The 22,821-nt window shown below is 41.9% G+C and overlaps 1 protein-coding gene across 8 annotated transcripts in view; it reads left to right on the top strand.

Moving 5' to 3' along the window:
• The first annotated feature begins 8,010 nt into the window (after positions 1 to 8,010).
• FEZ2 (fasciculation and elongation protein zeta 2) overlaps positions 8,011 to 22,821 on the top strand; it is a 67,615-nt gene continuing 52,804 nt past the window's right edge. For all 8 annotated transcript variants that reach the window (XR_005243297.2, XR_492472.3, XR_492471.3 and 5 more), the window contains exons 1-3: positions 8,011 to 8,331; positions 13,815 to 13,923; positions 21,347 to 21,463. Coding sequence is in view for 2 of the 8 variants with exons in the window: in XM_007970969.3 (XP_007969160.3) it covers positions 8,054 to 8,331; positions 13,815 to 13,923; positions 21,347 to 21,463 (504 nt within the window). In the remaining 6 variants the exon portion in view is untranslated. The remainder of the gene's footprint in view (positions 8,332 to 13,814; positions 13,924 to 21,346; positions 21,464 to 22,821) is intronic.

The following is a 22,821-nucleotide window of genomic DNA, read 5'->3' as shown; positions in this document are numbered from 1 at the left end:
TACCCAGTAATGGGATGGCTGGGTCATATGGTACTTCTAGTTCTAGATCCTTGAGGAATCGCCATACTGTTTTCCATAATGGTTGAACTAGTTTACAATGTTTGTGGGACCTTTTCAAGGTGACTCAAGTCTAGCTCTCTTCAGGGCTGTCTTTCCACTTGGCCCCAGGGAAAACCATGCATCCTTGCCCAACAGATGGTGTAAGCATGGGCTGCTCACTCTGTAGACCTCTTTCTCAGCACTGTCATCATGGGAAGCTCCCCACCCTCGTGCTTTCAGAGTTCTTTAGGCACGAGTTAGCCTCAGTTTTAAACTTCCCATGTGTCTCCTAATTCCAGGGGACTTCAATCAGGATCTCCCAAGAACTCCCTCATGGTGTCCCACTCTGGGCTCACAGGGGCAGCAGTGTCCAGGTCCTTCATCTAAGTAACCATCTAGCTGGAGAGGAAGACACTGTTTATTGATCCTTCTTGCAAGGTTGGCCCACACTCTGGTTCTTGGGAAGCCCTCACACTTGGCTTGAGTAGGGAGCACCCCAGGCCCTCCTAATCTGGCTGACAGTTCTGTATCTCGATGACTCGAATTCTTTTTTAGAATTTCTAGTTTTCTCACCTGTAGGTGGGTCATAGGGTAGGCAGAAAGCTCTGGTTCTGCTTTCACTAGTATGCCAACCAGTTAACAGCCACTTGCTGTTATTTCTAGGAGAGAGCAATATTCAAGGCGACAGAGAAGCCAGAAGGAAGAAGAGAATCATATCTGTCCCATCTCTGTGGAGACTGTCAGGAACCACTGGGATGACTATGGATGGTGTATCAGTCTGTGAGAGGTCCCATGGCAAAATGTCACAGACTGGGCAGCTGAAGCAAACGAAATTCATTTCCTCACAGTTCTGGACGCTAGAAGTCTAAGACGAAGGTGTCAGCTGCGTTGGTTTCTGCTGAGGTGTCTCTCCTCGGCCTGCACATGGTCACCATCTCACCTTGTCCTCATGTGGCCTTTCCTCTGTGTGACTGCATCCCTGCTGTTTTCTTGTGTGTCCAAATTTCCTCTGGATACCAGTCAGACTGGATTAGGGCACACTCTTAACAAATTTTCTTTTCTTTCTTTTATTATTATTATTTTTTAAATTTGAGACAGTCTCACTCTGTTGCCCAGGCTGGAGGGCAATGGTGCGATCTTGGCTCACTGCAACCTCCATCTCCTGGGTTCAAGTGATTCTCCTGCCTCAGCCTCATTAGTAGCTGGGATTACAGGCTCATGCCACCACGCCTGGCTAATATATATTTTGCATTTTTAGTAGAGATGGCATTTCATCATGTTGGCCAGGCTGGTCTCAAACTCCTGACCTCAAGTGAGTGATCTGCCCGCCTCGGTCTCCCAAAATGCAGGGATTACAGGTGAGCCACTGTGCCCATCCAAATATTCTTCATTTTAATTTAATCACATCTATGAATACTTTACCTCTCAATACAGTCATATTCTGAGGTGCTGGGGCTTACAGCTTCAACTATGGATTTTGAGGGGACACAGTTTAGCTCATAACAAAAGGAGAAGGCTGAGGCTGAGTTTAGCTGGCCCATCTAGGTAGATACAGTCTGGAGAGTGCCTGCTGTCTCCCATGCCCACTTAGCCACAGAGCTGGGTACATCAACAGCACAATGTAGGCATCAGGGGTACCAACAGTCTTGCATTTCCATGGCTGGGGGTTAATGAGATACTGAAATTCAGGCACTGGTGGTAATTCAGTTCATCACAAATCCCAGGTTGGTGAGAATCACTGACATTGGGGTATATACTAATACAGTTTTCCAAAGATCAGAGCAATCCTTTGGAGTTACAAAGTAACTGTCTCTGTCTTTAAACGGAATAAAACTAACATTTCTTTCTTTAAACAATAAGAACAAGGAATTAACAAATCTCCTATGCTAAACCCTTTAATACCAGATTAGAAACAACTAGCTTACTTTTATGTCTACCCTAGTCAAATCAGGCAGAAAATTGAGCAATTACATGTCTGTTTGCTTAAATTATGTAAACAATTATCTTAATAGGCTACTTTGTTTTGTTTCTGTAGACCAACACCCATCTGACTTAAGTAGGATATTTATTTAGCTACATAACATTTTGATTAAGCTATTTTGATGAGCGATATTGGCGCAGCTCTTTTGCTGTGAAGACATTTTGACTACACTTAATAAGAAAAGAGAAGAGAAAACCCTACTAAACTTACAGCTTAAAAAAATTAAAATGTTTTATGTAAAATAGACATCCTCACCTTTAGTCCCACTTCATCCCCACCTTGTTTACAATGAAATTTTCCTTTTTTAAAGACAGGAAATTTTAATATGTTTGAATATAAAAACTTAGGGGCAAGAATACAACATTTTTTTTGAGGCCAAGTCTCGCTGTTGCCCAGACTGGAGTGCAGTGGCGCAATCTCTGCTCACTGCAACCTCCGCCTCCCAGGTTCAAATGATTCTTGTGCCTCAGCCTCCCGAGTAGGCTGGGACTACAAGCATGAGTCATTATGCCCCGCTAAGTTTTGGATTTTTAGTAGAGATGTGGTTGAACAGGCTGGTCTCAAACTCCTAGCCTCAAGTAATCCGCCTGCCTCGGTCTCCCAAAGAGTTGGGATTACAGGTGTGAGCTACTGTGCCCGGCCTAATGCTCATTCTTATACTACCCTCAGTGCAAATTTTGGCAGACTTATCTGGCTGATTTTGTGGAATATTGCTGGATCGTATGGTTCCCTTGTCCTAACACTTGAAACTAGAGACAATTTGGGACAAGTACTCTTATAAGAAATTTATATTAATAAGTATGCCAGAAAATAAAACATAATGCTACCAAAATATAATCCAAGTCTCCCTGTTTCTTTTCAGCTGCAAATGCCTCTGAATTGTCTGTGTCCACTTCTCTCTATAAACCTATTGGTGCCTCTTTTGATGCCACCTAGTCTCCAGATGTGCCCTGTTACTCTATTACGGTGTCACCTACTGACAGTCAGTCATCGTGCTCAATATAACTTTTTGCTTTTTTTCTTACTTGTTTTCCCCCAGGTCAGTGTGAAGTGAACTTATTTCTATTTTCTTGAAGGTTCACAACTTTTCCTCTTTTCTTCATCTTTTTTTTTTTTTTTTTTCCTGTATGGGCCAAAGAAAGCTTTCCCATTTCCACAGATTTTCTTTTTCTTCTCAAATTAGTGCCTCAAATGCCTCTCTGAAAACTCAAGTCCACCAATGACAATAGTCTATTTTATTAATTTTGTATTACTTTCCAGTGAAGTTAATTTACATAACTGTAGTATAAAATACAGATTTAATCAAGAGGCAAAATAGGAGGGATGGTGAACAAATTATGATGTCAGATAAACAACTACTGCCAATGGTTGTTTCCATTTATTTTTAAGAGACCAGCATTTGATTACCCAGAACACAAGCAGGCATGCACTTGGCAGTGTTTTCCCTACACAGCTATTGTGGTGCCTTGTAAGGGTGCAGCCATGGCCAGTCACCTTGGTTCCTTCTCTTGGAGCCTGCTACTGCTTCTTCTTCAGGTGGTTCTGCCTGATCAGGATGCTGGCTTAATCATTAAAATGGAAGGTATGGCAGTTCACTAAGGATTTATCTCTATCAAACTTGAATGAACTGGAATGAAATATTCTTTATTACTAAATTCTAGATTGTGGTCTTTGTCTCCTCAACAGTTTCTTGATTTTTATTTTTTAAGAGACAGGGTCTTGCTCTGTCACCCAGGCTGAAGTGTAGTGGTGCCATCATAGCTCACTGTAATGAACTCCTGGGCTCAAGTGATCCACCTGCCTCAGCCTCCCAAGTAATTTGGACTACAGGCACATGCTACTATGTCTGGTTAATTTGATTTTTCTTTTTCTTTTTTTTTTTTTTTTTTTTACAGGAGAAAAAATGAAGAGAAGCTACTCTTTCCTTTTTGGCAAGCAAGCAACCTTTCCTTAAATTATTGGGTCACCATATAGATTTCCAAATTATTGTTACTTTTGTTTCATCAGCTGTTTTTTTTTCCTTCTAGTTATAAATGATTTCAGCAATTACCTTAGCTCTTCTCAATAAACTTTCATTTACATACCTTCTCATTATTTTACTGTTGCTTTATAATGCCTCTGGCCTTTGCTAAGTATGGTACTTCGACAACAAGATATTTTTTGGTTTTGTATTCAACAGTATCTTTTGCAGTTCTTATATTTTCTGACTGATTATACTTTTAGGTGGTGCTATGGCGTGAATGTGTCCCCTAAAGTTTTGTGTTGGAAACTTCATCCCCAATGCAACAGTTTTGAGAGGTGTTTGGATCATGGGGACCTTTGAGAGGTGTTTGGATCATGGGGGACAATGCCCTCATGTATGAATTAACAGCATTATCTCAGAAGCGTGTTAGTTATGGCAGAAGTACATTTCTGATAAATGAATCAGTCTGACCTTCCTTCTCTCCCTGCTCTCTCACACTCTCTTGCCCTTCCACCTTCTGCCTTGAGATGACACAACATGAAAGCCCTCACCAGATGTCAGCACCATAATCTTGGACTTTCTCACCTCCAGAACTGTGAGAAATCAATTTCTTTATAAATTACTCAGTCTGTGGGATTCTGTGATAGCAACACAAAATGGACCAAGACAGGTGGCCTATATGTTGAATAACTGATTTTAAAATTTTTTGTTATGTAAACTTCCACTCTGATATATATATGTGCAAAATTTAAGTACATTGTCAAAACAGAAAAGTAACCTTTTCCATTTTAAATGATTAATATCCATATAATACTCAAGTGCTATAAATCTCTCTTTAAAAGTTCTTCTATATTCTCTTTCTAATTTTGAATCAAGGGCTGAAAATTAATTCAATAGGCTAGCTTTTCTTAATATATCAAGTGAGTAAGCATGTTTACACGTGTTCATTTTCTTATGGCCTGCAGGAGTTGGTAGGAAATAAAAGGTCCAAAATAAATAGATTTTGGTGGACATATTAGTAGAAGCAGGTTATGTGAGATACAACAAAGTGAAAGAACCTCTTCGTAATTGGAAGCTTTTGGGTATTGATGGACTGATCAAAACAGGCGAGGCTGGCAGGAAGCCTGTGGTGTTTCTAGATTTGTGGCAGTGTAGGAAGCTAGAATTTGGCTGATGGGTAGGAGAGTTACTGGGAAATGAGCTAAGCTTGCTGTCAGGAATTATTAAGTGAAGGGGTTTACAGAACAGTAACTTGGAGCTGGATTCTCTTAAAGAAGTCTGCGCCCAGTACCAAAGGAACTAAAGGAAAGGGTGGGAATAAGGGAATGAGGCCACGACCTGGGTGGAACATGGTCTCTCCTCCTACAGGATGATCTGGAAGGCTGTGGAGCAACCTGAAGTCCCCAGACACACATGGGAAGAGAGGTGTGTGGAAGGCATTGAAGAGAAACATTGCTACTTTATAATTTTATCTGGTTACAAACATTTAAACGGTTTAAATTTACAAGTATTTAAACAGTTTTCTGCTATGTGTTTGTGTTTACAGTAACTATTTAAAATCTACCAAAGCACCAATTAACAATTTATTGCACTCTCTGGTTTCTTTCTAATCTAATTGCTCTGTCCCTACAAAGTGTCAAAATTATAGATAAATACAGTGTTTTCTCACAGACACATCTATTTGGAGCCTTCTTATGGATAGCGTTGAGTGCCAAGGTTACCATGAGTGTGCGAACATGAGTTGACCAAGAAAAGTGATTTTCATCTTGTTTTCCCAAAGGGATATTCAAAATGCATAGGGTAATATCAAGTAATTTCTATTTAATTAAAAGTAAAAAGCATCCTGTGTAAGAAATTTGACTAAAATAAAATTCTAATACTACTGGAGCTAAACTAGAGGCAATTTATTTAAAAACATCTGAAAATGTTGACAGTGCTACATTTGGGTTCTAAGAGCAATCATTTTCACTCACATGTGGACACAGCATAACAGGTAACTGGAAATATGAGTCAAGAAAAATAAATTAATTTTATCTTAGCCATGTACACAATTTAGAGAGTCTGCATCAACTAGATAGTTTCCTCATAACTTTGTGTGTATAGTCTAACACCTGGAGAAAAATAGCTCTTTGATATTTTGGAGCATCACTTTTGAGTAACGTTCAGATAGCTGAGTCAGAATGTTTTCTCATCAATCCAAAAGCTATTGTTCACTGTTGACTAATTAGTTCTAGCTCTTGGCTAACTGGGGATCAACATCCACTCCCTTTATGGTTTCAAAGGAAATAGGGAACAACATTTCCTTTAATTATCAACAGTATCTTAGGCTTAATCACAGAACTACTTTATTTGATATGGGACAAATCCCTAAAGTAAAACACAACTTTTATTGGACTAGTAAAGAAGAAAATGTTGGTATTAACATGTATTCATGAAAACGTGTTTCCATGCTGCCAAGAGATGGACAAAGCATACTGGGAAAAACTTATTTTCTATTACTAACTTCAGATTTATTTTTCAAACTATGAGCTTGCCTTTCATCACCTAACCAGCTCCACCTTCTAAGTGAAGTATTTGATCATGCCAGTCCAGAGATGTCACTCTTCGCAACTACTGAGCATTCGTTGCCTCTACACATTCATACTTCCTTATGATATTTACTTTTTCTTCCCTTTAAAAACACTTTTTTTGACTGTTGCCCAGGCTGGAGTACAGTGGTGCAATCTTGGCTCACTGCAACCTCTGCCTCCCAGGTTCAAGGGATTCTCCTGCCTCAGCCTCCCGAGTAGCTGGGATTATAGGCGTGTGCCAACATGTTTGGCTAGATTTTGTATTTTTAGTAGAGGTGGGGTTTCACCATTTTGGCCAGGCTGGTCTCGAACTCCTGACCTCAATCTATCTGTCAACCTCGGCCTGCCAAAATGCTGGGATCATAGGCGTGAGCCGCCGCGCCCGGCCTCCTCCGATTTTTTTGTACTGTAGTAAAATACACACAAAATTACCATCTTAACCATTTGTAAGTGTCAGTGGCATTCAGCACATTACCATTGTCGTGGAACCATCACCACCATCCATCTCCATAACTCTTTCCATCGTGCAAAACTGAACCGCCCAATCACACTTACCTTTTTTTTTTTTTTTGAGACAGAGTCTCACTCTGTTGCCGGGGCTGGAGTGCAGTGGCCTGATCTCAGCTCACTGCAAGCTCCGCCTCCCTGGTTCACGCCATTCTCCTGCCTCAGCCTCCCGAGTAGCTGGGACTACAGGCGCCCGCCACCTCGCCCGGCTAGTTTTTTTGTATTTTTTAGTAGAGGCAGGGTTTCACCGTGTTAGCCAGGACGGTCTCGATCTCCTGACCTCGTGATTCGCCCGTCTCGGCTTCTCAAAGTGCTGGGATTACAGGCTTGAGCCACCGCGCCCGGCCCCACACTTACTTTTTATGAGGTCTAAATAATTTCTTATTACTCTTATCACTCCGTCATTGTAAGCCCTGTGCATGCGGCACCCATGTATTAGTTATACATATAGGGTATCTACTACTAGGCATTGTTCTAAGTGCTTTGCAAATGTTAACTGGCATAATTATTTATCTTTGTATGTTCTGCAGGATCTAGCAGGTGCTTCGCACGTGAGAGCCAAAATATTTGAGGAATGAATTTCGGTACCACTTAAACATTTCCCAGTGACTCTGGCTGTTATTCTGGTTGACAAGTTAGGAAAGAAGCAGGTTACCTTGGGGAAAACAACTTTCGGGGCGTAATCTGATATTAGGTCGCAAGTTTAAAGAAGTCCTTTATTTTAGCCACATTTAGGCCAGGTTTCTAATAAGGGAAGCTAAGAGGGAAGTTATTCCTAAATGATAGAGAATATAGGAAGTGACTCAAGGCAGTTAAGGTCTTGGCTTTCTAGGAGCACCGGGTTCTACTCCACGAAGACTCGGGCAACGCGGAGACCCAGGGATGGGACAGCCTGGGATCTGTCCGCCGGGTAGCGGGCGGGGCGGGGCTCCGGGCAGGGGCGGGGCCGGGCTGGGCCGGCCGGGGCGGGGCGCGCGACTGCTCCGGGCGGCGATGGCGGCGGACGGGGACTGGCAGGATTTCTATGAGTTCCAGGAGCCGGCCCGGAGCCTCCTGGACCAGGAGAACTGTAACGCGAGCCCCGAGGCCGGGGCGGGGGCGGGGGCCGGGGCCGGGGCTGGGGCGGGCGGGGGCGCCGACGGTTTCCCGGCCCTGGCCTGCAGCTTGGAGGAGAAGCTGAGCCTGTGCTTCCGCCCCTCGGATCCGGGCGCCGAGCCCCCGAGGGCGGCCCTACGGCCCATCACGGAGCGCAGCCTCCTGCAGGGGGACGAGTGAGTGCGGGCCCCGGCCGGGAGCGGGCGGGAGCCTCCCCTGCCCCTCGCCCGACCCGCTGGCCCTCCGGCCGCAGCTCCTCCCCGCGCTCTCCTTCCGCCTCCATGGACGCGGGAGTCCCCGCCCTCTCGCCTCCCTCCTCGGGCCGTCGGCCTCTGCTCGCCCAGCGATTTAAATCCCCTGCCCCCCGCCCGCCAAGCGCCCTGAAAACCTCCGCCTCGGTGCCTCCCACCGTCCTTCCTGCAAACCAAACCCTCGTTTGCTTTAGAGGGGAATCGCCAGTGCAGAGCCATAGTTTGAGACGGCACTTCCTGGGGCACGTGTGTCGCCATTCACTCAAGTCGCATTTATTAAGCACCTGCTGAGTGCCAGGCGCCGCTTCGCACAGGGAAGACCAAAACGACTGGACATTGTCCCTCCCAAGTTAGGACACGACGTAGGATGGGAGATAGATGTGTAAACAAATATTTGTATGGATGTAATTAGTGCTGCAATGGTTGTATGTACCAAATGTGGGAGACTTAAAAGCGTATGTCTGGGGGAGAGTCAGGAAAGACTATAGAGAAATGTGCAAACGAGATCTGACTGATGAGTGGGAGTGTGCCTGGCAGGTGGAAAAAAATCTAACGTTCAAGGTGGAGTATATTGCCTGTGCATAAGTACCAACGAGCGAGGCAGCGTTTAGGGCACAGGAATCTGTGGGACCCATCCGAGAGCCCTGGTAGAGTGCGAGCTGCCACAGAGACGAAAACGAAGGGCCCTGCTTACTGATGGTAACGATCGCATGGGCTGGTGGGGAGACCAAGGCATACACAAGTAATATTAATAATTACAGAATCACCTAAGTGCAATGATAGGAGGTTCATGGGGATTTGTGAAAGCTGGGGGAGGGGAGGCGCAGAGTTCCTGAGGGCACTTTTTAAACCTCCCTGAGCCGCAATTGAAATTTGGTTAAGAGTTGTAATGATGTACCATGGTTTTACCCCCAAAAGTTGGTAAATAGGAATGGTGAGAGTAAGGGGACTTGAGCATGTTGTGTATATAGGGGGAAAGGAGCCTCCGGAGAGGCTGAAGGTAAAATGAGTGGAATAAGATTGGGTGCGGTGACTCACACCTGTGATCCCAGCACTTTGGGAGGCTGTGGTGAGAGGATGGCTTGCTTCCAACATTTCGAGACCAGACTGGGCAATATAGTGAAACCTGGTCTTTACAAGAAAATTTAAAAAATTGATGGAGTCCAGTGGCGCATGCCTGTGGTCCCACGGACCCAGCTGCTCAGGAGGCTGAGGTGGGGGGATTACTTGAGTTCGGGGGGCGAAGGTTGCAGTGAGCCGTCATTGCACAGCTGCACTCTAGCCTGGGTGACAGAGCGAGACTTTGTCTCAAAAATGAGGACACGAGAAGGAATGGATTTTCAGAGCATTAATGGGATGGAGAGACTCTTAGAGGTTAGGGAAGAAGTTTTGAGAGACAGGGCAGGAGTTACAGGCATGGAAAGGAGTTTCCAGCCTGATTGTCTCCTTTCTTCTCTGAAACAAACAGATTTATCAGGAATAAGGTAGGAAGCTTGAAAAGACAGCTTTGGGAGTGGGGCCTGTAAACATGGCTGAGCAGTGGCGCAGGCCCACCTGTGTTTGGAGATTATCTCCTTTATTGGTTCCTCTGTACAGTGTTCTGCCCAGGTGTGGAGAAGGGAAAAATTTATAACTGGATTTTACACACACGTGCATGCAGTCAGTAGCAAAAGATGACATTTTTGGAAGCCTGTTTCCAAAGAGAAGATAATTTTATGAATATGTAGAATTAGATACTCTGAATCACTAAACCCGGGACACATTCTGGATTTAAAAATTAGTGTAGGTTTATTATGTATTTGGGTTTATCAAGAGTAGCTGACTTAAATCAATTAGAGGATTGTATGTAGATCATTACAAGTCTTTATTTCACTTAGACTGTCAGGAAAGTAGGTTATTTTAGCCTTTGCTTAAAAATATGTTGTTGCTCTTGTTAATGGTATTTAGTAGATGGTATGTTGGTGGTAATTCATGTTTCTTGACTTGGGAATGCATAAGAAATCTCTTTTTTTCAGGAGTTGGGAGCTGGTCATCACTGGCATTGTCCCTTTTATATTACAGAAACATACTCAGCATTGCTTGATAGTCTGTTCCAGTTCCCTTTTCACTAGATAGAATTGATAATTGTTTTACTCAGATATTGCTGTGCTTTAGGTCAGAGGGTCCCCAAACCCTGGTCCACAGACCAGTACTGGAACTGGGCCACACAACAGTGAGTGGTTGAGTGAGTGAGCAAAGCTTCATCTGTATTTCCAGCTCCTCCCCATTGCTTGCATTACCACCTGAGCCACCTCCTGTCAGATCAGCCGCAGCATTAGGTAGGATCTAATAGGATTTAGAACTGCGCAGGTGAGGGATCTAGTTTGCAGATACCTTATGAGAATCTAATGCCTGATGATCTGTCACTGTCTCCCCTCACCCCCAGATAGGACCATCTAGTTGCAGGAAAACAAGCTCAGGGCTCCCACTGATTCTACATTATGGTGAGTTGTATAATTATTTCATTAGATATGACATAATAATAATAGAAATAAAGTGCACCATAAATGTAATGTGGTTGAATCACCCCAAAACCCTCCCTGACCCCTGGCACTTTATTTAACTTCTCTGAGCCTCAGCTTTTGTTTTGGTTAAATATGGATTGTCTTACCTACTGAGGTTTTACTTGTAAGAGTATTCTGCAGGAATCAATGTTGGTAGGACTTTGACCTCCTTGCAAAAGAGCTCTCCTGGCCATTGTTTAAAACTGGTTGTAATGCTTTATGATAAAGATGAAGGCAGTTCATATGTCTTGACTGCAGAATTCTAGAAATCTTTCACTAGAGTTGCCTCTATGTCCTTCCAACTACCATTGTTTTGACCTTGGTGGAGACTGTTAATTGGCTTTCATTTTCTTGGAAGAGCAAAGTCACCGACAGGTGCTTCTAAGTGAAGTATTCCTTCCCATTTGCCTTTTTCTTATAGCCTCGTTTAAGAAGGAGCGAATAAGCAGACAAAGCAAATGCCTCAAATTCTGGATTGTCTTCACCTGCTTGTGTATTCTACTCAAGTTCCTGACCAGGATTAGTTCTATAGTCAGTGATACGGTTTGGCTGTGTCCCTACCCAAATCTCAACTTGAATTGTATCTCCCAGAATTGCCACGTGTTGTGGGAGGGATCCAGGGGGAGGTAATTGAATCATGGGGACTGGTCTTTCCTGTGCTATTCTCGTGATAGTGAATACGTCTTACAAGATCTGATGGGCTTATCAGGGGTTTCAGCTTTTGCTCCTTCCTCATTTTCCCTTGCTGCCGCCATGATTCTCAGGCCTCCCCAGCCATGTGGAACTGTAAGTCCAATTAAACCTCTTTTTCTTCCCAGTCTGGGGTATGTCTTTATCATCTGCATGAAAATGGACTATACAGTCAGTTATTCAGTGTTTGAAAATTTCTTACCCAGGAGGGTATGAGCCAGAAACCCGGCAAGTTTAGCAGTCTGCAGACATTGCCTCTAATTCTACTTCATTGGCATTAGAGGAGATATGATTCCAACAGAGAGGAGAATAGGAATGGACCATGCATATGGGAGATTTGCTGGGTAAATGAGTTAGTTCTCTAGAGCTTTTTGGGTTCACATTTTTATTGAGGCTAATTTTATTTTTTATTTATATATTTTTAGAGACAGGGTCTTGCTCTGTCACCCAGGCTGGAGTACAGTGGTGCCATCATAGCTCACTGTAGCCTTGAACTCCTGGGCTTAAGTAGTCCTCCTGCCTTACCCTCCCAAAGTAGCTGGGACTGTGGGCACATGCCATGGGCCTGGCCAATTCAATTTTTTTTTTTTTGTAGAGCTATGGGTCTCCCTTTTGCTGCCCAGGCTGGTCTTGAACTCCTGGCTTCAAGCAGTCCTCCCACTTTGGCTTCCCAAAGTGCTGGGATTATAGACATGAGCTACCAGGCCTGTCCCTAATGTGCATTTTAAAGCCAAACATCGTTTGGGATGTTATGCTTTTAGCAGTTGCAGTCCTATTGCTGCTTCTTTTTAGCGCCCAATCCCTATTTGTTAACTATGTTATGTCTGTATTTTAACATTTTCATTCTTGGGCTTAATACCTAGGTGACGGGTTGATAGGTGCAGCAAATCACCATGGTGTCCTGCAATGTATCTCGGAACTTAAAAAAAATTTCATTCTTATGTTTATGTCCCAACCAGGATTGTTTTTGTATCTTAGTGTCTACACACTTGGAAGGAATTCACAATTAGATACCTAATATACATTTTAGGGTGTTTTTTCTACGTGACATCTTTGTGTATACCTCTAGCTAGTAAGTAGCTCATCTGCTTAGTGTTTGACTTTACTTATCCCAATTAGATTTCAAGTCAATTGCATCTCTGAACTTTAATTTTTCTTAAAACATCGTGTTTTATTGTGCCGATTATTACTTTAGTATTGAAACCTGAATTTTGGTCATGAAATTTGAGTTAGGTGTTCTTATCTGGTGTTGTTTGGGACTCTCTTCAATACAACTCTTTTGAATTAATGCTTAGAGTAATGGAGCTGGAAGGAGTGTCTGCTTCTTGCCCAGGTCTCTCATTTATAGAAGGGCAGAGGATACCTAGGGAGGTTAAGGGGCTTGGCCAATAACTCGTTGTTTGAAGAAGGATGGAGACAAGCGTTTGTTTCCCTAGTCTCAGTCAAATGCCCTTTCCATTTTACCCTCTTGCCTCCCTGTAATGCTGTTGGGTAATAAGGTCAGGTAACTGTATTGGATAGAGCCTGTGTGCATTTTATTGTGAACTCCCTCTCCTCCTTCTTTTCATCGTATCTGCCTTAGTGCTTAGCTTCTTTATTACAAATTAGACATTAAATCCTGTTCTCACATCGAGAGTGAATTCTTTCTCCAGAAAAGATAACAAACTTTTTGTTTGAGAGAGATTTTTCACTTTTCGAAATGGTTTGTGTGTTTGAAGTTACAGAAGAAAAAGAAGTGTAATGCACAGTTGTATTTATTACTCATGTGACCCTGGAAACATTTCTTACCCTCCCTGTGTTTCAGTTTTTTCATCTGTAAAATGAGGATAATAATGGTTCCCCCTTCTAATGTTGTTTTTGAAGATTACATGAGTTAATACATGTAAATTGCTTAGAACAGCGCCTAGCACCTGATACAATGCAAGTGTTGCCTGTTGCCTATTGGGAGTTTTCTGTACGCCTTCACCTTCCCTTAGGACTTCTTGTCAGCCCAGTTTTGTGATTTTTCACCTAGTTTTTGTTCAGGAGACTCTACTTTGTTGATGTTTTTCTGAGAAACAGTGTGCTTTCTGTTTTTCTCCTTTGACATTTGGTGATCATCTTTGACTGAATATTTGTTTAAGAAAGACGTACAGAATGTTAATTTTAATTGATTGTAGCTTTCTTCTTTTTAAGGATTTGGAATGCCCTGACGGATAATTATGGGAATGTGATGCCTGTAGACTGGAAGTCATCGCATACTAGGACCTTGCACTTGCTTACTCTGAACCTCTCAGAAAAAGGGGTAAGTTAGGAATTGAACCAACAGAGTTTGAATAACTCTTGCTGGTAATATAACTAGAACAGCAGCATTTCTGCTTAACGCAGATTCATTGACCTGCCTCTCATTTCCGAACTTATGGCAGTTGGGGTGGCTCTGTCTTGCTGTCTTGGCTCTAGGGCCATTACCTCGCTGGCACATCTTCCAGTTCTTCTCCAGCACACTCACTTTTGTATGTGTAGCTAAATTTCTATCGCAATTTTTTTTTTGAGACGGAGTCTCGCTCTGTTGCCCAGGCTGGAGTGCAGTGGCTCACTGCAACCTCTGCCTCCCGGGTTCAAGCAGTTCTCCCACCTCAAACTCCTGAGTAGCTGAGACTACAGGCATGTACCACCACGCCCGGCTAATTTTTGCATTTTCAGTAGAGATAAGGTTTTGCCATGTTGGCCAGGCTGGTCTCGAACTCCTGACCTCAGGTAATTCACCTTGGCCTCCCAAAGTTCTGGGATTATAGGCGTGAGCCACTGCGCCTGGCAGTGATGATGCACTGAAACGCTCAGTACAATTTCGATGCACTGAAACACTCAGTAAAAATGCTGGCCTTTGGTTTAATATACTGAGGGTATTGGAATCTCAACATGGAGTTAACTTTTGAATGAGTGTAGTAACCTGCTAGACATCGTATGTTGTCAGGAGACTACTGGAGAACCTTTAAAAGATATTTTAGTTCTTGGCTTTTTAAATATGGTCTTGGCTAACTTATCTTTCTTGAGGGCTCCTGTGTATGTCCTGGTATTATAAAGTGAAGATGCCTTGACTAAGAAGTGTGAGCACAAGTGATAGGACAGGTTGGGGGCAGAAAAGGGCAGACAATTACTTGAAATGCAAAATCACAGTGTTAACTTTGTTTAAAGCTGTTGAGAAACATAGTCAAATTATCTAAATTTCAGGCTGTTTAAATTCCTTATCAAATAATAATGTAAACTCATGCCAGATCTTGCGTGCTCTGTATTTCATTAAGTGTAATTATGTGATTATTGGGAGTGTAGTGCAGTAGGCCTGTCAGTATTTTAAATAGTATTGTTAATGTTTTGTTAAAAGGATTTTCTTATATATGTAATCAGAAAAGCCTACTGTTATTATTTTCTAGTAAAATGTAGAATTCTGGCTATATTTCCCAGTATTCAGTAGTGATGGAAATCTTCCTGACTGTGCCAATCATTAATCCCATTAAGCTTTGCAGACTGACCTGGCATACATTTAATGAAAAGGAACAAAATGAGGGATCTTTTGCTCTGTCTTATGTTTACTTAGGTCCTGGCTATCATTTTGGGCTTAGTTCAAGTTTCCCTTCCTCTCTGAAGCTTCCTATTACTGTTTTAGCCTTCGCTGATCTCATGGAATTATATAATTTTAGAGTTGGAAGGGGCTTTAAAGGACACTTAATCCAGCCTCTCACTTGGGGGGAATCCCCACCTCCAGCATCTCTGACAGATGGTCATTTAGCCATGGCCTAAATCCCTGCACGGAAGAACACACTCCGCTCTGTGGGAACTGATGGCACTTGTGGGGCTGTGAACTTGGAAAGGACTTATTATCTGTGCCATGGGGTTTAGCCTTGTTGTCTCATGGGTGCTAGTACCCAGAGCACTTTGTCCCTGTCTCTAAAATGACCACCGCCTTCTCTTGTTAATCATATGTTTCTGGGTGTGTCACTAGATTGTGACTTCCCGGCAGGTATTTATATTTGTTGTTATAGTAACTATACTGTTCCTGGCACATAGTAAATATGAAGATACCTGTTTATTGAATGAATAAGTGAGTAGCCTTCTTGGTGAAACTGTAGGGCCAGAGATCATGATAGAAAGGTTGTAAAAAAAATTTTCTATATTATTTAAAATAATGCAGAATGCACCGAAACCAGTCCATGGGTACAACTTTTTTGACATATTAAAAATAGCATAGAAGAGTTTTCATTCATAGTTTCAAAGACAGGCCCATTAGCAGCATGAATGAGACACATTAATCCAATTGCATTGACTAAATGTACAGTGGGCGCACTGTATCCCCTGGTTTCGCATCTGCTGCTTTAGCCAACTGTGGATTCAAAAACTTGAAAAAAAAACCCCACAGTAAAATAACGACAATAAAAATAATAAAAATAAAAAACCAATACAATATAACAACTATAAACCGTTTACCTTGTATTAGGTTTAAATTGTAAGTATATTAGGTATAAATTGTAAGTAATTTACATATAATTTAAAGCTTACAGGAGGATGTGCACAGGTTATATGCAAATACTACCCCATTTTATATAAGGGACTTGAGCATCTGCAGATTTTGGTATTGGGGTATCCTGGAACCAATTTCCCATGGATACTGAGGGACTGCTGTATATCTTGTATTGTTCTTAGATTGCATCTTGGAAGTCGCTCCCTTTTGCTGCCTTTTGAATGTTATTTTCAATGCCAGGGTAGTGATATAGCCACGGTAGTGATTAGTAATGATGTAGAGTTTAATGCTAGTACTGACATTAAAAAGCCTTACCGGCCGGGTGTGTTGGCTCATGCCTGTAATCCTAGCACTTTGGGAGGCTGAGGTGGGTGGATCACCGGAGGTCAGGAGTTTGAGACTAGCCTTACCAACACGGTGAAACCCTGTCTCTATTAAAAATACAAAATGAACTGGGTGTGTTGGCATATCCCTGTAATCCCAGATACTTGGGAGGCTGAGGCAGGAGAATTACCTGAACCTGTGAGGCAGAAGTTGCAGTGCGCTGAGATCGCGCCACTGCACTCCAGCCTGGGTGACAGAGTGAGACTCTGTCCCAAAAAAAAAACAAAACCAAAAACAGCCTTACCTGGAGAAACTCAGCAGATGAAAGTGAACCACGTGGTCATTCACCTATCATCTCTCTGTTGTGACATGACTATTCCAGTGATGAATAGAATTGAAATTAGAACTCTGTTTCTCAGGGAGGATTAGCACATACTGAGTTTCTGAAAAACAAATGGGCAACAAGGACTATGTAAGAAGTCACCACGTCATTCTATTACACAGCATATAATTAAACATTTTTTTTTTTAACCTGGCAAAGTTACTGTATTTACCGTTGCCACCTGGTGCTCTATTCGTGCGATGATTAAGCTAAGTAAAATTTACCTTTTGAAAGCATTCTTTAGATTATTTTACTTATAAAACAAAGTCTATAGAAATTTTTTTTTTTTGACATGAGGAATTTTTTTTGCATTAAAGTGAGAAAAACATTCAGGAAAAGTAGTCTGCTGGATTGCAGTTTAAAATTTTTCTTTGATTGAAGATTAAGATGGCACACTTCTAAATTTGATAGGTCTTTTTTAGAGTAAGGCAAGTGGTATCTTTCACATTCTTACGTGGGCACATTTTTTCCATTTGATGTATCTTCAGTTTTATACAGGGAAACAGTACCACCAGGTCTGTATCTAACCCTGGCATTGGAAGGAGTGATGGGAATGCTTGGCAAAGAGAAGGCACATTTATGCCGAATGGAAGAGTGAGTAATGATACCCAGGACAGCCAGGGCTAGTTTGCAAAGCCTGAAAGGTATTCCAGCTCTTAGCATATGCCATCTCTGTGGGGAATGGACTTGGCTCTCTCTCTGGAAAGATGATCTGGGATCATTTCTGTTGTCATGGAAATTTATTATTATAGTTTACTGTTATTACTCATGTGTTTTGGCCATAAATCTATTCTAAATCTGGTGCCATTCTTGACTATGCTTATATGATAGAATGCTTCTCATTCATTTCAGCTTAAGAACATCTTCTGTGCTGTATTTCTCCTTCCCTGTACATTTCTTTCAGGACAGGGACTTTTGTACGCATCTTTATACCTGTAAGAGTAGAAATAAGAAAAAGGTAATAACATCTTCCATAGAAGCAATTTGATTGATTGATTGATTGACAGATTGAGAGGGTGTCTCCCTCTGTCGCCCAGGCTGGAGTACAGTGGCGCCATCATGGCTCAGTGTAGCCTCCAACTCCTGGGCTTAAGCGATCTTTCTGCTCCAGCTTCCTGAGTAGCGAGGACTACAGAGGAGCACTGCCATGCCTGGCTAATTTTAAGAAAAAATATTTCTGTATATTTCTGTACAAGGTCTTACTGTGTTGCTCATGGTGGTCTTGATTTCCTGACTTCAAGAGATCCTCCCACTGTGGCATCCCAAAGTGTTGGGATTACAGGTGTGAGCCATGGCAACCTGGGCTTCCTTAGCAGTAATTTTTTTTTTTTCTTTTGAGACATGGTCTGGCTCTGTTGTCCAGGCTGGAGCGCAGTGGTGCCATGGCTCACTGCAGCCTCCATCTCCTGGGCTTAAGTGATCCTCCCACCTCAGCCTCCTGAATAACTGGGAGTACAGGCATGTGCCATCATGCCCAGCTAATTTTTTGTAGAGATGGGATTTCACCATGTTGCCCAGGCTGTTCTCAAACTCCTGAGCTCAAGCAATCCACCCACCTCAGCCTCCCAAAGTGCTGGGATTACAGACATGAGCCACTGTGCCCACCCCTGATTAATTTTAAAATTAAAACTTTTAGTATTTATAAGCCAGAAGGGGAAAAAGAAAACAAAATCATGGTCCTCAAGCTGAAACATAGGAAGAGTGATTGGGAAGGGGGTGTGAAGTGTTTGAAGTGTAAGGATCGATGAAGCTAATTGGTAGGTCTCCTCCATGGTATCGACACGCCTTTGTGATAACAATGTACCACGTTTTCATCTTCTACAATATTGAAATCATATATCCCCTCTCATCAAGAGCCTAGTCTCTTGATCTTTCTCCTTCTTTTAAACACTAAATTGTTAAAGGAACAGCTGTCATAGTTTAAAGAGTAAATTAGAACTGTAGGACTTAAATGAAAAGGCAGTCTCTGCTCCACTTACCTCGTCCTTATTTCTCCTCACCAGAGGTGACTGCTTTAAATATCAGCTATTCCTTCTAGCAGATAACATGCTCATGCCATTTTACTTGGTATTATTTTCTCAATTTTAGACTTTATTTCTTTATTTTCTACCCAGAGTGAAGGTTTAGCTCTCTTACTGTCCTTTGCCAACCCCTGACACCATACCCTCCCAAAAACTTCCCTTTCCCCATCTTCCCAATATAATTACATCAACATCTGGGATTGAATTAATCATCATTTATATTTACTTTTTTAATGTGCAGTTGACCTATTTTGATATATTTAGATTTTCTCTTTTTCTACTTCGGTTTTTTCTTAGGATACTAACTGCCTTTTTGTGGTTTATTTAGTTTATAATTAGCTGACCAGTTCAGCCTCAGTAGAGCCATAGAACTCATTTTAGTAAATGGACTGCACCAGGTAATCTATCTAGTCCTTCTGCTCTCCCTCCCCACCCACCTCTCCCTCTTCTCCATGCTCTCTGCAGTAACAATTCTCATCTGAGTGTTACTCTCTAGTTTAGCTTTACAGTCGTCATTCTGGGATTTTCACTTTACTATCATGATGAGAATTCTCTTTGTCACTTGTTTATTAGACCACGTCTTTTTTCTTTTTCATTTTCCTTCTGGTAGCTTTTTGAGAAAGGGCACAGGAGAGGTAAGTTTTTTCAGAACTTGTATGTCTGAAAATGTCTTTATCCTAAGCCCCTGCCAACTTGTTTTAGCTGGATATAGGATTCTAGGATGCAATTTCTCCAAATATGGAAGTTACATTGATTATTTTCTAGCATCTATTGTTGCTATTGAGAAGTCACATGACATTTTGATTCCTGATCCTTTTAATGTGATGTACTTTTTTTTTTTTCTTCTTCTTGCCTGGAAGATTTTAGATTCTTCTTTTTTCCACATAGTGTTCTGAGTTCATGATGCTGGTGTTGAAGGCCATGGCCAGGCCTTTGCTAGGCTGATGGTGCAATAAGAAATAAAATGAGAAGGGATATCGTTACTTTGCAGGAGCCTGGAGTTGCACTGTAGGGTTGTAGGTGGACCCTGCAGTGTTAATGGGGCCCTTCTCCCAGTCTAATGTTGGAAAGTCGACATGCCAGTGCTTCTTCCCTTGGCCCTTCTCACCTGTAGGTTTCTTACTCTGTAGGCTGTGTTCGCCTGCAGACTCCAGATGCTCATGTTATGAAGAACTAGGGAAGCACTAGGGACCTACATCCACTCCATTGTGTCCTTAGCTTTAGATATATGTCCTTTGCATGGGTAAATAATTTTGCCAGGTAAAAGTTTATCATTTTAGTTATACACTATGTAATAGAATGACATGGTGGCTTCTAACGTAATTCTTGTTGCCCATTTATTCTTTGGAAACTCAGTGTGTGCTAATCCTTCCTGAGGAATAGAGTTCTAATTTCAGTTCCATTCAGCACCTGAATGGTCGTGTCGTAACAGATAGGTAGATGATAGACAGATGTTCACTTGTTCATTTTAATCTACTGAGTGTTTTCAGACCAAGTTTTTACAATCAGTACTGGTACTAAACTCTAAGTCATTATTAAGGGGGCTGTTTGTATTGGTGTGGGCAGAGTTAAGGGAAACTAACTAGATGTGGTGCAGTCCCCCAGGCTGGCAACAGAAACTGGTACTTTAGCTGTCCTGGACGTGAAGAGGTAAGGAGGGGGAGAGATTACCAGAAACTGTTGAGATGGGCTGTATGGGAGAAGTCTGCTAATGAGAGCTATGGCTTTGGTGAAGAGCCATAGTCAACAAATGACAGTCTGACAGGGAGGAGGACAGCAGAATACATGCCTAGCCCTCACCATCCCACTGTCCAGTCTCCTAGTGTCTGCCAGTAGGGTTGAACCCACCTGGAAGCCAGACAGCAAGGGCATCCTTTGATGTCCTCCATACCTCCTGGAGCACAGAGCAGGGTGGAAGATGGTGAGGAGGTGAGTGGTGAATCACCAGCTCAGTTAGGTTTAAAGATGTTCTTGGAGCCTAGGGTTATTAGTTTTTGTTAAGAAGAAATGTGCAATTGGAAGGGCTAAGTGTGACGCTCGTGGACAGATCCCGCCTTTCAGGGAGTTGATTATCTTTTACTCAAATATCAGAAGTTAGTTTGCAAGTAACTAACTTTTATGTTTTCTTTAGAATGTTAACGTCTACCAGTCTTACTGTTTATTGCTAAACCTACCCATATTCTCCCTTCTATTAGCTGTAAATTCCCTATGACTTGCTAACGAATACCGTATTCTTTCTGCATATCTGTCAGCTTTTATAGCAGCCTTATGCAGCGTCTTAGCGATTTCATATTCTACATTCTTCTCATTTCTGTTCAAGATGAATATGTACTCATTGCCTGGTACAGAGTGATTGTAATAATTTCTCCCTCTCGCGGGAAAGCTCTCAGTAGTTGCTTTTCTCTGCAGCCTCTTTTACTCAGAGCTGTTAACTTTGTTTTGATCAGGATGTCCTGCTTTTAATGGTGGGTATTTTTGTTTTTAGGTAAGTGACAGTTTGCTCTTTGATACGTCAGATGATGAAGAGCTGAGAGAACAGCTGGATATGCACTCAATCATCGTCTCCTGTGTTAGTGATGAGCCCCTCTTCACGGCAGACCAGGTATAGAGGAGATACTCAGCAACGCAAGGAAAGGAGACTCTAGAGCTGAAAAATGGCTTCTTATTATGACAGCAAATGATGGCTGTTGGTTTACTTATCTTTCCTATTTTTTTTTTCTTGTTATACAGGCTTAGTAGTTAACTCTTCCACAGAGAAAAATAAGTATTTGTGACCTGAAGCAGAAGGGATTATGTGAGTTGGGAAGATTTCCAACATAGGCCTTGTTGAAGAGTATAGCAAGGTACCAAGGAAAGGTTATTGCTTAACCCCAAACCAGGAAAATATTGTGAATTTCCTTGTTCCTTTAGATTTACCCAAACATGGACAAACTGTCAAGTATCTGTGTAGAAATTATTTAGTATCTTCGAAACCCTGGGTAAAAAGCATTCGCATGTATTAAAGTAACATATTGTGTGCCCCAGAAAGAAGTGAGCATTATTCCCGTGGAATGTGCTAGTAAGGTCAACCCCGTATTCACTTAAAACCAGTCGAATCAGCTTTCTCATTTTCTGAATACTCTTCCCACCTCTGTTGTATTGTTGAAATGTGATCCAGAACTTCTTCCTGAAATAAAATGTTCCATGGCTACTTGGACTGTGAATTCTACCACACTCTATTTTTAGGCTGGAAAGACAAGGTCAGTAAGGAGATACATTATGGCAAGCTTGGGAGAGGAGTACATTAAAAATTTACATTAAAATTATGTTATTTGGATCCTCCTTAGTCATATTTGTGGTTGAATTGTTCTAGGCGTGTAAAGAATGTGGTGCTTAAAAAAGCAAGGTAATAGTATGTTGGAGGGTTGTTTTGAGGTAGAGGGTAATCTAGGGATAGACACGACCTTGAGAATTCATTGTCCCCTCACTGACCTGCCTAATACCATAAACTCTCCCTGTTTTTCAGAGCTAGAATAACAGATTCTGTAGGATCCTTGAGTGGCTCGTTGTGCCATATTATATTGCCTGTTTTGGAGACTCTTATTTAATTAACATAATCCCATCTCCTTCAGATTTGCCTTTATTTTTCCTTGGTGGAAATGTTACCTGTTAAACGTTTAATTCATGAAGCATGGTAAATATGCTCATGATGTCTTACTCTTTCATTTAATTGTATTTAATTTTTTTTTTTTAACTTTAGCTCCTTTTTTCTAACTGTTGAGTAATTTTCCTGGCTTTCCTTTACATTTTCGCTGAGTTCTATATCCTTCTCAACTTTCAGAATCTGGAACAGGGCAAGATACTGTCGTAAGATTTGAGCAGCACTGTACTAGACAGTAGATCATTGTTTCAAGGCAAATTGTATTTCTGAAGTTTTTCTGCTTTTCACAGCATTTTTCTCTTTGGATTTCTACTTTTTAA

This window comes from Chlorocebus sabaeus, chromosome 14 (genome assembly GCF_047675955.1).
Source record: "Chlorocebus sabaeus isolate Y175 chromosome 14, mChlSab1.0.hap1, whole genome shotgun sequence".
Taxonomy (NCBI): Eukaryota; Metazoa; Chordata; class Mammalia; order Primates; family Cercopithecidae; genus Chlorocebus; species Chlorocebus sabaeus.
This window is presented reverse-complemented; position numbering and strand designations above follow the sequence as displayed.